Source organism: Zea mays, chromosome 5 (assembly GCF_902167145.1).
Source record: "Zea mays cultivar B73 chromosome 5, Zm-B73-REFERENCE-NAM-5.0, whole genome shotgun sequence".
NCBI classification, from domain to species: domain Eukaryota; kingdom Viridiplantae; phylum Streptophyta; class Magnoliopsida; order Poales; family Poaceae; genus Zea; species Zea mays.
In genome coordinates, this window is record NC_050100.1 from 140907021 (window position 1) to 140922386 (window position 15366).

Genomic DNA, 15366 nt, shown 5'->3' on the forward strand with positions numbered 1-15366 from the left:
TGAGTCCAGTTATGGGTCTTCCCGAAACCTGCAAACCCACCCCCATCCTCATTTCTCACTAGATTACTCAGCTCCTCAGCGATTTCCCACCCGGTGCGACGCTTCGGGGGTTCCTTCGTGACAATGGTGTCCTTCCTGAACTCGTGTGCCTGGAGCCTGAAGGGGTGGTTCAAAGGAAGAAAAGACCTATGACAATCGAAGTAACAGAACTTCCCACCCTTATCGAGCCAGAAACAATCTGTTTCTTTTCCACAAATAGGACAACCTAGCCTTCCACTGACTCTCCACCCAGCAAAGATCCCATACGCTAGATAATCATGTATGGACCACAAATATGCTGCCCGAAGTTTGAATTTTTGCTTCATGAAGCTGTCATACGCCTCCACTCCTTCCCAAAGCTCTTTCAACTCCTCAATCAATGGCTCAAGCATAACATTGAGGTTTACGCCGGGATGATCCTTCCCAGGTATGATGAGAGTTAAGAACATAAACTCATCTTTCATGCAATCTTCAGGTGGAAGGTTGTACGGTATGGCAAAGACAGGCCAACATGAGTAAGACGCTGCGGTCATACTGAAAGGCGTGAAACCATCTGTCGCCAGCCCAATACGAACATTCCTCTCTTCACTAGCAAATTCTATATCGAAGCTGTCCAGGGCCTTCCATGCGTCGCTATCACACGGATGCTGCATTACCCCATCCTTCGGGGGCTTACGATTCTTGCGCCACCTCATGCGGCTCGCAATTCTACTAGCCAAGAACAGACGTTTCAGTCTTGGAGTGAGACGCATCCAGCGAAGCTGCTTATGTGCCCTCTTTGTTGTCACCTTCTCCCCTTCTTCGTTTACCACCTCTATGTACCTCGACAGGCCACATTTCAAGCATTTCTCTAGTTTCGCACGATCGCGCCAATATATCATGCAGTTGGACGGGCATATATCGATCTTCTCATATGGCATTCCCAAAGCCTTTAGCAGCTTCTTTGACCGGTAAATGTCTTTAGGCACCTTATGATCGGCAGGAAGGACATCACTAAACAAGTCCAAAATCGCCTTATAACATTTGGCTGAGCAACCAAACTTTGACTTTATGCTCATTAGACGGGTCACGAACTGGAGGATGGTAACCGTTGTGTGTCCATGCAGAGGCATTTCTAAGTCTTGGAGGAGTTTGAACAACTCTTCAACCTCTTTTGTAGGCGGATCTTCAGGATTGTTGACAAACTCTGCCTGCATATCTTCTAACATATGATCCAATCGATCAACGTTTTCACCGTCATCCACCTCCATCTGTGCTGATACTATACTCCGTGACTCGCCGTGGTTATCCCAAACCTTATAACCTTGAACATACCCATGACTGCAAAGGTGTAGTGCCACAGTTCTCTTGTCATGTGACTGGATGTTCCCACATTTGGTGCATGGGCACCTAATCACAGCGTGGGTTGACTCTCCACGAGCGTTCTCTAAAAACTTTTCTGTCTTCTGAAACCATTCCTTTGTGTGACATCCGCCCTTCTTCCAACCAGCATACATCCACTCACGGTCATCTTCCATGACTAGGATGGCTCAGTTTTGCTGTTGTGTAAACCACCAACCAAAAATTCAGCATATAAGAGCGATGCACGTGGCTTAGGTGATAACCCTACTATAGGAAAGGACATAAACCCACCCGAGAATGGAGGCGGCCGCATGCGACTCGTGACGTGCCCGATGGTCCGAACGAAATTTCGGCAGCATAACCCCGCTGTTCTCCGAACACACGCCTATCATGGTGCGACGGAGAACAACTGGGTTATGCTGCTGAAATCTCGTTCGGACCAACGGACACGTGCACGAATCACATGCGGCCACACCCATTCTCCGGCTGTCCAAATACGTGGACAATCCCGGAACCACGCACATCACAAGTAATCTTGTGTTTGGACCGAATGAAACTATACAATCTATGCATCCATAGATTGTCTAGGTGCATTAGGCCCAAACATATGAATAAATGTGATGCATGTGCATGCTTCCAGAACGGGTGACGCCTAGGGTTAACTACTGGTCTGCGCACTTAACCCTAAAACTCTAGGAAAATAAACAGTGTATCATACTAATCAAACTACCACAACGTAGTTAACTCCCGTCGGCTTAATCAATACAATCAACCAACCGACGGGAATAAACATATTTTCGATATAAATATAAATATATATCGCAATGATATAATTTTAAATGATTTCAATCTTACTGTCTCAGTGGAGGTTGCAGCGGCGTCGGGGGAGGGGACGGGCGGGGGCAGCGGCGTCGGCAAGCCGCGGCGGAGGACGGGACGGGCGCGGCGGGGTCGGCGGCGGCGGCGTAGGCGCTGGCGGCGCTCGGGCGGGGCGGCGCACGGCGGCGGCGGCGCAGGCTCGGGCGGCGCTCGGGCGCACGGCGGCGGCGGCGCAGGCTCGGGCGGCGCTCGGGCGCTCGACGGCGATCGGCGGCGGCGCGGGATGAGTGGCCGGCGATGGAGAACGACCGCGCGATGAATAAAGCCTGGGCGAGTGGCCGGCGCGCGCGTTTTAGCCGGGCCCGCCCTAAACCCCGTCGGCCGTAACGAAGCCGACGGGAGATAATGTAGCTCCCGTCGGCCTCCGGACTAACCGACGGGAGTTATTTTATCTTCCGTCGGCTTCGTTATGGCCGACGGTAGTTAATTAACTCCCGTCGGCAACCCTAAAAACCGACGGAAATTATTATGGCCGACGGGAGTATTCAGTTTTGCTGTTGTGTATGGTGCTCAACAGCAGCCAACAGAGGTAATACATGACAGTGAAACAGTAGAAACTAGCTTTATATAGTACATAATAATGACCAGAGAACATGTTAGGAGTGTTAACTCAATCTGTCAAACACAAGCTGAACTTTTTAAAGGGATAACACAAGTTAAATTGAGGTAACAGTCCAGGAAAGCTTGACAGACGTTTGTTTAGCTTAACGTTTTAAGACTGTATTTAACCGATCGTTCATATGACCATAAAAAATATAAAATACTGTTTTGACACTATTTATATTAAAAATTTAAAATAAAGAATGTAATAGAAGATATGATCTCACGCGCACGCGCTCAACCAAAGCAAGACCCGTGGAGCGCAAGCGCCTGTGTACAGCGGGCTAAAGTCCAGTACAGCGACCCGGAACAACGGGGCAGCACTCACCCGGCCCGGCTATGAGCCCAATACGGGCCCACTTTGTACAGCGAAGCGAGCAAACCCCTTCTTCTCGCCTTTCTGTCGCGCTTCTTCTCGATCTTGTTCGCGGAGAGGGGTGACGTGATTGACGATTTTGACTCGAATCATGGTGTGCATCTCTACCAGATAGAGAGCTGACCTGAGGTGGAGACGCGGATCGTGGCTCCTGGGGTGGAGGTACAAGCGTACAGCTCAATAGGAGATCAAGAGTAAAGAGTGTGGGGAGGGGAAGGACGCGATATCGGGGGAGGATGGTGCTTGTGCTTGCGCTGGGGGATCTGCACATCCCGCACCGGGTGCCCGACCTGCCCGCCAAATTCAAGTCCATGCTCGTGCCCGGCAAGATCCAACACATCATCTGCGCTGGCAACCTCTGCATCAAGGTATCCTTTACCTTCCTCTCTTCGATCGATCTTACAGTCCTCATATGTTCAATTTTGTTGCGCTGGCTAGGTCCTATTGCTGTGTGGATAGTTGCATCACGAGAGAAATCATAATGGTTCTTAGGTCGCTGGGATCAGTAGCTTCGCTGTATGATTCTACTGCAGTCGTTTGTTTGGTTCAGTTGCCCAGCGTGTGTGTGGTTATTTTGGGCTCCAGGATAGCAATATCATCGATCTGGTCTCTATAAGACTATAACCGGATTTCATCTTGTGGTTTTTCGTTTTTGTTGTGGCAAAGTGAACTGATGATCGATGGACCCAATGATCAGTAATCGTACGATCACTACTTTGCATGATCAGTACACCAATGGCACATCTTACTGCTTATAATCATTAGAACTCTTTGCAGTTCTTGTTAAATTGTCAAGGGAAAATTTTCAGCCAGCATCATGCTCGCCATGTCTATGTTTATTATGCATTATGCAAGTGTAATAAGTTGTGGATTAACCTGAATACCATTCATACAGTAGATTGTAAAGTATATTGGCAAGTTGTTCTTAATCACACAATCTTCACAATCTCCAGGAAGCAAAAGTATCATTTCCCGATGGCTAAATTGCTACCTGTTCAATTTTAAGTTCTTGTCATCATATAAGCATGCCAGTTGAGATGTTTGTATTTGGCATAGTTTAATCTTCTCTACTAATATAGTTTATCAGATGTTTGCTCATAAGTCATAAGCCACAAGCCATAGCATAAGTCCCAGATCCTCTGGCTGAGCGTATTTGTGATCTCTAGAGTACAGTGGACTTAGGGTTAGGACTTAGGACCAAGAAGTTGTCATCTATTTGGCATCATTTTATCTTCGAATATTGTAGAAGGTGAAGGTGAAGTCGAAGCTAGGACAGATAGGCTATTATATCTTGGTTTTGCTTACAAAAAGTTTGTACACAAAATGACATATACTTCCCCCAGTCAAATAAACATGATGTTTCTGAAAGGACAATTAGCTTGTTTGCTGCTTGTCCTAAACATAGTGCTTTAGATAGTGCTTGGTTCTGAAGTATGGTGGGACGGAAATTGGTTCCATGTAGGACAGAGTGGCTCTAAAAAGAAAAAAAATTATGTTTAAATGTTCAACCATCTGGCTCCCCAAAATCTCCTGGACAGAGCCGCTCCCTGGCATGGAGCCGCTCCATCCAACTAACTCCGGAACTAAACACTACCTTAGTGACTACAGGGAGTAATTTGGCCTTTTTTATATGTTGTAGGTTAATAGCTTTAGCTTAAATTGAAAATACACCAACTTCGAAAGCTTTCTATGTTGGAAAGAGTGTTTGACATGCTTGGCTTATCTTTCTGTGCCATCATTGATTTACTGAATTATCATTTTGGAACTGGAAATAGATGAAGAACTTTCCCCCAGTCGCATATACGTGGGAGATATGGTAATGCAGATCCTAGCTTGTTCGCTGCGGCTTTAATCCGGCTACGACTTTGTCATGGACCTTCGGTCCATGGGGGTAGCTGTCTTCTCCGGCGAGGTTATACCCCTCTGCCGCAGGCTTGGTTCTAGGGTAGCAACCCTAGGCGCTTGAGAGTCTGTCATGAGAGAGAGATTGGTTTGATAATATATTCCTTATTCCTTTGTCTCCTGCGTACAGGCCTATATATAGGCCACCGGTTGACCAACTAGGCAACCACTAATTAGGCAAGTGACTAATTGGAATTATCTCCCTACAATTTAGGTCTATCAATTTAGCCACCAAATCAGTCACTTTCCTTTGCCATGCCTTCCTTGCGCGCGCTTTCCTTTGCCATGCCTTCCTTGTACGCGCTTTCCTTTGCCATGCCTTCCTTGCGCGCGCTGCTGCCAGCGCCCGTGCCTTCCTTGCGCGCGCTGCTGCCAGCGCCCCCTGCAGCCTCTCGCTTTTGGCGCGCATAGGTGCGGCCCCACATGAGTGACCGCTCCCTATGATGCCCATGACATCTCCCCCTCCCTTGAGGACCAGCTCGTCCTCGAGCTGCCATAGACTTACCTGACACGAAATAAGGTTAAGCCTTTTACATCTCAGCTTACCTTTACTATTTAAGACGAAAATACAAAATAATTGTGGAACTAAAATATAAATTTGAACTGCAGCTATGTCCTCCTGTCCTCCTGGATCCCAAGGAAAGAGCTGAACTGCGGCCTTTACGTTGGATGAAAGGTGGAGGAGGAACCAGCCCATTCTTATGTTGGGTCTGTCCAGCACCAAGGCAGGTGCCCGAATGAAGGAGACGACCCTCTGTGGCCGTGCAGGGGGGCTGCATACCTAGATCTCGACTTCTGCAGGTGGTTCAAAAAGTATAGACGAGACCTGGTGGTTGGGCGCGCAGGCTGCGAGTTGGTGCAGCGATGAGCTGATCAACAAGTGCAGCTTCCGCACCGCCCGCCTAACAAGGAAACCGTGCACTGCGGCTTGCAGGCGCACCACGGCCTGCTCATGTGATGACGGCCATGGGGTGGCCCTGGAGGCCACAACAAGGTCCTTCTCCCCACGAAGGGACTGTACCTGGCGGCGTGCCAGCAGGGACCCTCGCGCTGCCGTCTGAAGCCGCACCGCTGCTTGGAGTTCCTTCTCTGTCTTCTCCTTATAGCGGTGGAACATCACAACGAACTGATCCCACTGCTCTGCGAAGCGGCCAAAACTCTCTTTGAGCCGAGTGAATGCATCTGGAGTTGGAGAGGGCGGGTGGGAGGGCGTTGCGGCGGCTGATGGCGCGGCGGCTGGTGGTGGTGAGGGATGGGCGGCTGGTGGTGGTGAGGATAACCTGGAGCTGATACCAGGTGTCATGGACCTTCGGTCCATGGGGGTAGCTGTCTTCTCCGGCGAGGTTATACCCCTCTGCCGCAGGCTTGGTTCTAGGGTAGCAGCCCTAGGCGCTTGAGAGTCTGTCATGAGAGAGAGATTGGTTTGATAATATATTCCTTATTCCTTTGTCTCCTGCGTACAGGCCTATATATAGGCCACCGGTTGACCAACTAGGCAACCACTAATTAGGCAAGTGACTAATTGGAATTATCTCCCTACAATTTAGGTCTATCAATTTAGCCACCAAATCAGTCACTTTCCTTTGCCATGCCTTCCTTGCGCGCGCTTTCCTTTGCCATGCCTTCCTTGCACGCGCTTTCCTTTGCATGCCTTCCTTGCGCGCGCGGCTACCAGCGCCCGTGCCTCCCTTGCGCGCGCTGCTGCCAGCGCCCCCTGTAGCCTCTCGCTTTTGGCGCGCATAGGTGCGGCCCCACATGAGTGACCGCTCCCTATGATGTCCATGACAGACTTCTACAGTATTTTGTCTCTATGGATTGCAGTGCAACAACTACGGCTTACACAGGGTTGTAAACACTGACTGGAAATCGACCTAGTAGAAGTGTTTGTCTTAATGAAACCTTCATACTTGGTTAAGTTGTCCTTTTTTTAAAAGAACAGTTGAAGAAGATGCATGTCACCTTGATGAAGTTGGGTATGGATGTATGCCTAGACCACCGAGGTCAAGTCTTTTCCGAGGCGACTTTGGGTGCCTATTTTCTTCTTAAGAAAATGTCAGTTCCTCTTCCTCCTAGGTTGGTCTAGTTGTGTGTCTGCATTTTATAATCTTGATGAAGTTGGTGCCTTTTTTCTTTTATTGGTATAGTTTGTCTAGGGGGTTGGGGGTGTATCTATGCTCGTTGGAACGTGGAAGATGCTAGAGTATGTTGAAGGGCTCTTAGATTTGGGCCTATGATGCTATTAGTTCTGGCCTTCTAGGTATCAGCGGTACTGTTGCATGGTATACCTACTCCTTGCAATATTAATATCTGCCATAGTGCCATCCTTGTCAAGGAGCGTCTATTTTTTCTTTCTATATGTTCATGTACTGATTATTCTTTTGCGGGACTTGCTATTTCACTATTTAACTTACCATAGTTGCAAATGTACTTTAGAACCTGTGTTATGGTATCCCATTTTCTTATTACAGATTGGTGGCTTGTATGAACTGAGTGATTTTGTTCTGATGAAATACAGATTAATAAAAAGGACAGACCTAGTGCTGGTGTCTCCCACCTGAGTGGGTTCTGGGGAAGGGATAATAGATGCAAGCTTTACCCCTGCATTTTTGTAGAGAGGTTGCGTCGGACCCAGGACCTTTGGCTCAGTGGGAAAGGCTTCTTACCACTATGCCAGGTTTGTCCTTCTGATGAAATACAGACTAATAATTTTCATAATTTTTGTAGGAAGTTCATGACTACCTGAAAAGCCTTTGCCCTGATCTCCACATTACTGGAGGTGAATATGATGAGTATGCTCGATACCCAGAGACTAAGACACTTACAATTGGTCAGTTTAAGCTTGGGCTGTGCCATGGTCATCAGGTTTGTTTTTGACTCAGCAAATGTCTTTCATGCCCATGGTAATAATAGTATTCTTACAGGTGCTCCTTGGCGCACAAAAGGAACCTATGCTTGTTTTATGTTCCGTATAATTTATTTCACGTACGATCATGTTTCTTATCCTGGTTATTTGAAGTTTTTAAACTGGATTATTCTTTGCTGATGAACTATCACTATACTATCTGCATATTCTTGAAACCAGACTGTACATTGAATCAGATGTGTGTTAAGTAATCTGATGCTAGCGCATAATCCATGAACATTCTTTTGTTCCTCTCTACATTAGCATATTCATGCCCCGTGTGTAAATTTGATACATCTTTGAAACTACCTCCAACTATTATGACATCATGGACCATTAGTTCGTAATTTATACTTTGGAAAACTTTCTTTCTCAGTTTCCTGAGATCAGGAAAGTAGTTCTCTTAATTTCTACTCCCACCATTTCAAATCATAAGTCATTCTGGATTTTCTAAATACATAGATTTTTTTATGTAATTAGGCATAGTGCATATCTAGATGCATATGCGTAATAAAAACAATGCATCTAGAAAAGCGAACGACTTATAATTTCGAATGAGGGAGTAGAATAAAATCCAGGGTCCGCTAAGTGCATAGATGGCTAACCCTTAATTTTTATTGTCTTGAAACTTGATCATAAAAGTTTAATCATTTGCACAATTCTTAATTCTTACCCAGGAAAATTAAATTAACAAATCTGGCAATATGTTTCTCAGTTCTTCCAGTGAGGTGACTTCTTAAAAAAGTTACCAAATTATGTGCTTATAACTACCAAAAATCATAAAAAGCAAACCCTTTGTTGTAGTCTTCAGTGTCATTTATCAGGAGGTCAACTGTCTTATTGGCCTTGAAAATGCAGAACTATATAAAGTGGAACCAGATATGTCTCTTGTCCACTGATTCAACTTTTGCAGTGAAGAACACCGTCTGCAGAACTCAATAAAGTGGCCTTTGAAAACTTCTGATGTGGTGTTTCAATATCGGAGCATTCAATGCGTTTTCTAATGGCCTATATTTTTATTGGAAGAATTTGTTTTTTTCTTCTAAAGTTGAAACAACGGATAGTCTCCAATAGGGGTCCGAGAGAGAGAGAGAGAGAGAGACCAATTTCCATAGATCATATCCATAAGGGCTTGTTCGATTCTACCCCAATCCATATGGATTGAGGGGGATTGAGGGGGTTTCAATCCCTAGCAAGTCAAAATCCCTCACAATCCGTATCAATCCCCTTCAATCCATATGGATTGAAAATAACCGAACAAGCCCTAAAGTGATTTGGACTCCCTCCTTGGGGACATCAAGCCTGGCCGCACGACAAAGCCCATGCTCGGTTTCTTGAACTCCACTTCTGGAGCGCCATGCACGATGTCGGTTCATTGTATCTGCCACTGCCAGAGTGCCAGTGCATGCACCATCTTGTGCACGTTCATTCACACAATTTATGAAAACTGCTCTCCATTTGTTTTTGTCATTCTGTACTTCATTGGTAACGACTTCAGTAAACATGATTAATGTGCGATAGCTTATTGTGAGTGCATTGTTTGTGCACTTTGTGGCTCTTGAATTCCAGTAGACTAGCTGTGCCCCATTTTCTGTTAAGTATTTTTTTCACTAAATCTCTGCATCAACCGAACATCAGGTTGTTCCATGGGGCGACCTGGACTCCCTGGCGATGCTCCAGCGGCAGCTGGACGTGGACATCCTGGTGACCGGGCACAGCCATCAGTTCAAGGCATATAAGCACGAGGGAGGCGTGGTGATCAACCCTGGCTCTGCCACGGGCGCCTACAGCAGCATCACTTACGACGTGAACCCAAGCTTTGTGCTGATGGACATCGAAGGACTCCGTGTGGTGGTGTACGTCTACGAGCTGATTGACGGCGAGGTGAAGGTGGACAAGATCGACTTCAAGAAAGCAGCGACGATGCAAGCCTAGCACTACTATCCTTCCACGGTGTGATTGGTTTCAAGACACGTCTAGGTTCTGTTTTTTTTTCTCTTCTTGATTCAGAGCTCCCTCAACACTCTCTTTCTACCACTTGTGCTAACCTGTTCATGTGCAAATAACTAGTTTAATACACATTAGCTGATCATATTACGACGGCGTGATGTTAAATGTCAAGTAACTTAAGGCCTGTTTGGCATGGCTCTAGAGCAAAACTCCAAGGAGGAGCTGCATGTCAAACATCCAGACTCCAAAGTTGTAAATTCTATGGAGTTTTTGGAGCTGCGGAGTAGCTCTTTTGCTGATCTGAAAACTCTAAAAAAGCAATCATGGAGTTTTGAGTTATTTACCCGCCATTGTTACTGGTTACGAGAAACAATCTCAATTAATCTTAACTCTAGAGAAGAGCTGCTCCACGCAGAGTTTTGGAGTAGAGCTGCTCTAGGTAGAACATAGTCATGTCAAACACGCCCTTAGTATTTGGTCTTGCTTTAAATAAGAAGGGGCGCTCTTTAATTTTTGTTTATTTTAAGTAACAAATCGTAGATGGAGTAATTGCAAGATAGATTTGCTTGCCGTTAGTTTAATTCTGTCTCTGTAATCTGTTCCGAAAGTCTGAGTGCTATAGAAAAAGAAGATCGAAAAATGGAAAGGTAAAAGAAAAGCGTTGTGGAATAGTGCTTGTCTTGTCTGATTGACTGATTGGGCGGTTGGGCCTCCAAGCGTTGCATTAGAGTCCACACGGGGCACGGCACTGCATGCATGGGGAGTTGGGGACGCAAGACAGCAAGAGTTGCCCGTCGCGCACGAGATAGCACGCTGGACGGCCCCGAACGTCGGTGAGCCCTCCTAGATTAGGGAAAACAAAGAGAAAGGTCAGGTTTGGAAGTTTACTATTTTTACAGTTTTGAAATAATACTATAGTATTTGATGATACTGTAGTAGTGAAAACTAAAAATTGTTTGATTGGTACAGATAAAATATATTTTTAAATACCATGGTCTAACAAAAAACTATGATAATTTTGGAGTATTGGAAAGTCCACTTAGTACGTCAGTTTTCTTCTCTCCCTACACATACTTAAGTTTTTCCAATGGAACCATTTAGTTTTCCAATGGAACCAAACAGATCTTATTTCCAAGCAATATTGTGATTTTACTACGGTAAAGCAACACTAATTCTGATTTTCACTAACGGTGTTGAAAGGGAGGGCCAAACAGTAGCTCCGTTTTCAAAACAGAAGGATAACATCACAATTATAATGTCAATGAATTGTATAATCACAATTGTCCACATATATTTACCCTATTTTTTGTGTGTTGGAATATGTGAGTGTAAAATTTTAGTCTAGATTTGTCGGGAATAAGATCCCCGGTCCCTAGGGCCCATCGGTCAGCGAGGGCGCTGGGAAGAGGCCTCTGGCAATGAGGGCCCATCGGTTAGCAGGAGGAGAAAGGAAACGTTTTCCCTGAAAGTGCCCACCCCTGGACGAACCCCGGGCACTGAGCCCAGGGTCGGGCGTGGCAAAGCTAGACAGGGGGACCGGGCGAACCGAAGGGAAACCACTCGAGTGGATTCCTCGCCCGTCCCAAGATTGACCTGCCGTAAGTAACCATCCGCATTAACTACGTCTGGCACCAAGCCGCGGCAGAGGCACTGGTCCACCTCCCACTCATAAACATTGCCCTGCATAAAGTACCTTTTAGGGCCATCACTTCGTGTTGCTTAGCCTACGAAGAACCTTTGTGCCATCTTGTGTGCAAGAGTCGAAGGTATGCTTGTAGACCCATTTATCAGGAAAGATGGAATAAAATGCTAAGGCATATGAGATAAGTTGGATATGAAGTTTTAGTTTGTCACTTTTGTGTTGTTTCATTATATTTCTCTCAAAAAACCTTCGTCCCATGTTCTAACACTTTGAAGAAGTGTTAAATCAAGAGGACAAAGGTCTTTACATCTGACTTGTGTTGCCTTTATTTTCGATACCTTTAGGGGAATTGAAATCAAGTACCGACATTGGCACCCACCTCTATTGATTTCACGACCACAACTCGCACCATGCCACCGAAGAAGGCAACAACTGGCTCCATCCTCAGGACCTTGCACACCAACCAAGGGGACAAAGCTCTCCTCAGGGAGGCAAGGAACCAAAAGAGGAAGGCTATTAGCCCATTACCACAATACCAAGAGCTTGATCAAGAGATCAACAATCTCGAAGCGATCCACAAACAATTAGAGAAGCGCAGGGAGAAGGTGCTTCATCTTTCTGAACTTAAAAAAGATTGACGAAGCAATTGAAGAAATGCGCAACATTGAAGCGCAAGACTAGAACAACTATAGGGACCAAAATTACGAGGGCTTCAACCAAGACAATCTTCGTCATGAACTAGTCAACTTCCAAGATTTCCTCTATGACGAAGCTTCCCCACTAACACTAGAGCTGCATGTGACACCCTAGCCACCGCTATGCAGGTCACCCACATTGCCAATGTATGATGGCCTAACTGATCCAAGCAATTCCTCATGAGTTACGAAGCTACCATATCTTCATATAGTGGTAATTCAACAATCATGGCAAAGTCCTTCGTCATGGCAGTCAGGAATGTGGCTCAAACCTGGTACTCGTCGCTTCGTCTAAGAACTATAACTTCATGGAAAAAGTTGAAGGAGATGCTCCTCACAAGCTTCCAAGGCTTCCAGTCAAAACTAGTCACTGCACAAGCTTTATTTCAGTGTACTTAGGACCCAGATGAGTACCTCCAGGCATTTGTCTGAAGATTTCTTCGTCTTTGAGCACAGGCACTAGCAGTCCAGTACGACATTGTCATCGAGGACACGATCAAAGGGCTTAGACTAGGTCCAACAACCCAATACTTTGCAAGGAAACCTCCACACTCTCTTGAGAGGTTATTGTAGAAGATGGACGAATGCATAAGGGTAGACGATGATTTCTGCCGAAGAAGGGAGGAGCTACACAGATACACCGAAGCAACCAGGGGCTTCGGGGAAAGGTTCCACTCTAGGCATGTTTGAAGCATTCACAATTCGATGTAGGGTGAGGAAAAGATGGCCCAGTCTTAGGGTCAGTCGGGCCAGCAGCAAGCTTCGCACAACACATTTCGTCCACCTGCTCCGAGAGGCGGAAGGGGAGGCCGATGTTTTGGTGGTAGATTCAATGCAGCACCAAGGACACTGTTCTGCTTATTTTGTGGTGAGGACAAAGGCCACAACACAAGAACATGCCATCATACTATCAACAAGCAGAAGGAACTTGCTTCGTCAGCCACTAAACCCTCCCAGTCAAAAGATGTGTTCAGTACATCATCATACTGTTCACCTTACATCCCACAGTATGTCTAGCCTCAGTTACAGGAGCTAAGGCTAAGTTTACCTTCGGCCTCAAACGCCTCAAGCAATCCAGTAATGAGTGTATGGTCACCATCTGCTTCCTTTGTCCTAGGACCACCTCCCTATGATCAAGTGTCTGCTGGTCACCCCAAGTTCCTCATGCAAGAATTGCAGTAAAGGGGCAGAAGGGAGGGATCTGAAACTCGTACTGTCAACAGTATAGTGCCGGAGACGAAGCATATATACTAGAAATCCCAAGGGCCTGGGTGAGTAAACTCGAAGGTATCAAGAAGACATTACTATCTGTCTATGTTTACTTTCACAAACTTTTAATTTTCTATATCATGCAAATCAATGTAATAATTACCTGGCACCTTCGAGTGCAATGACAAAAATATTACAGTCAAAGCTTTGGGTAAGCAAGTGTGGAAAAGCTCCAAAGTTGTTCCTAAGGGAATGCAGAGCTACGATTATGCACCTAAATAATGGTGAAAAAGCTCCAAAGTCGTTCCTAAGGGAATGCAGAGCTACGATTTATTCACCTAAGTAACGGTGGAGTGGAAAAGCTCCAAAGTCGTTCCTAAGGGAATGAAGAGCTATGATTTATTGACCTAAGTAACGGTAAAAAAGCTCCGAAGTCGTTCCTAATGGAATGCATAGCTATGATTCCTTTGTAATGTGTGAAAAGAATGGAATGTGTTTTTCACCTTCGGCTCAAAAACGTGCGTTAAATAAAATTTCATAAATCACAAAAGAAAGTAGAGAAGCAAAAATGAAGTAAGAAGTACGAATATATTACAAATCACTTGAAAAGTTTTGAAGTGTTCAAACACTTCGTACCAACAAAAATATTACAACAAAGTTATCATTATTTTTTACATTATTGTATCAATTCCCTTGGTTCCCCTGCATCACTTCGTCATAGATTCACTCAAGGACAACATCATATGCGGCTTTCTTCACGGCCCTGGTAGTTGCTGCTTTAGCTTCAATAGCAGCATCCTTAGCTTCGGCTTCGGTATGCTTTACTTTAATGACCACCTATGAAGTGGAGACTTCTTAACAAAAGTTAGAAAACTTTTGTCAAAACATCGATGTAATGAAGGTATGGTAGAAGCAAGAAAAAGGGTAAGTACCTTCAGCTTTCTTGCCTTGCAGTTTTCATCTGATATCTAAAGCTTTTTTAGCATCCTGTCGAGCCTATAGAAAAGTTTGAAAGTCATAGTGTGTGTACGCCCCGCATAGATAAGACGAAGGTAACAAAGTACAAACCTTCTCCTTGTTCTTTATAGATTCTTCGATACTTATTTCCTTCCTGCTCTTCTTCCATATATCATATAAGAATTTTTTAGACCACCCTGAAGCCTCGACGGTCGATGTTCAGATGTGGTCAACAAAAACTCCAAAGTCAGGGTCGGTGCAAACCTTCAAATGATTGCACCCAGCTTTCAGCAAAACCGAAGCAGTCCTTCCAGTGCCTATCCATGTGCAATAGTCCTCTCGTGCGGAGAGAACGCTTTTATAAGCACGAGTCTCACTGAGCACCCACCGCATGAAGCCCTGCAAGTAACCATCCGAAACATTCTTCTCTTTAGACGAAGCTTCGGTAGAGGAGAAGGTCTTCAATAACTCATTATAGCATCTGTTGCCGAGGGTGTAACAATTCACCGCTAGGATTCGATAGTTTTGATTAAGTTGTCTCACATGATTCACTTCGTCTTTGAGGTCATCTATTCTCACCTGAGCGGTGCGAAGGTCTACAACTGTTTTGGCCGATGCTTGCCTTACCTTTTTTATTTCAGTTGCAAACTCCGTTTTTCTTCATTGCAACTCAGCTTCAAGAGATGCAGTGTGCTTGCCTTTTTCAGTAATAGTAGCTTCAAGATCTAATATTTTGCTCCCCATCGTTTCTTTCAACTTGATTTTTTCTTCGAATAAAGCCTGAACTTTGGTTCAGCTCTCAATAAAATCTTTCTCTAGAATCTTAAAGGATATTTCCTTCTCTTCACACTTGAACTGAAGCCCATATACTTCG

At 45.3% G+C, this 15366-nt stretch overlaps 1 protein-coding gene across 1 annotated transcript; it reads left to right on the forward strand.

Annotated features, from left to right (window-relative positions):
- Positions 1 to 3279: 3279 nt before the first annotated feature.
- On the forward strand, positions 3280 to 10339 carry LOC100192764 (uncharacterized). Its single transcript, NM_001137960.2, is given in 3 exon segments — positions 3280 to 3603; positions 7862 to 7999; positions 9678 to 10339. Coding segments are annotated over 3 exon segments (567 nt in total). The 5' UTR covers positions 3280 to 3471; the 3' UTR covers positions 9975 to 10339.
- Positions 10340 to 15366: the final 5027 nt, after the last annotated feature.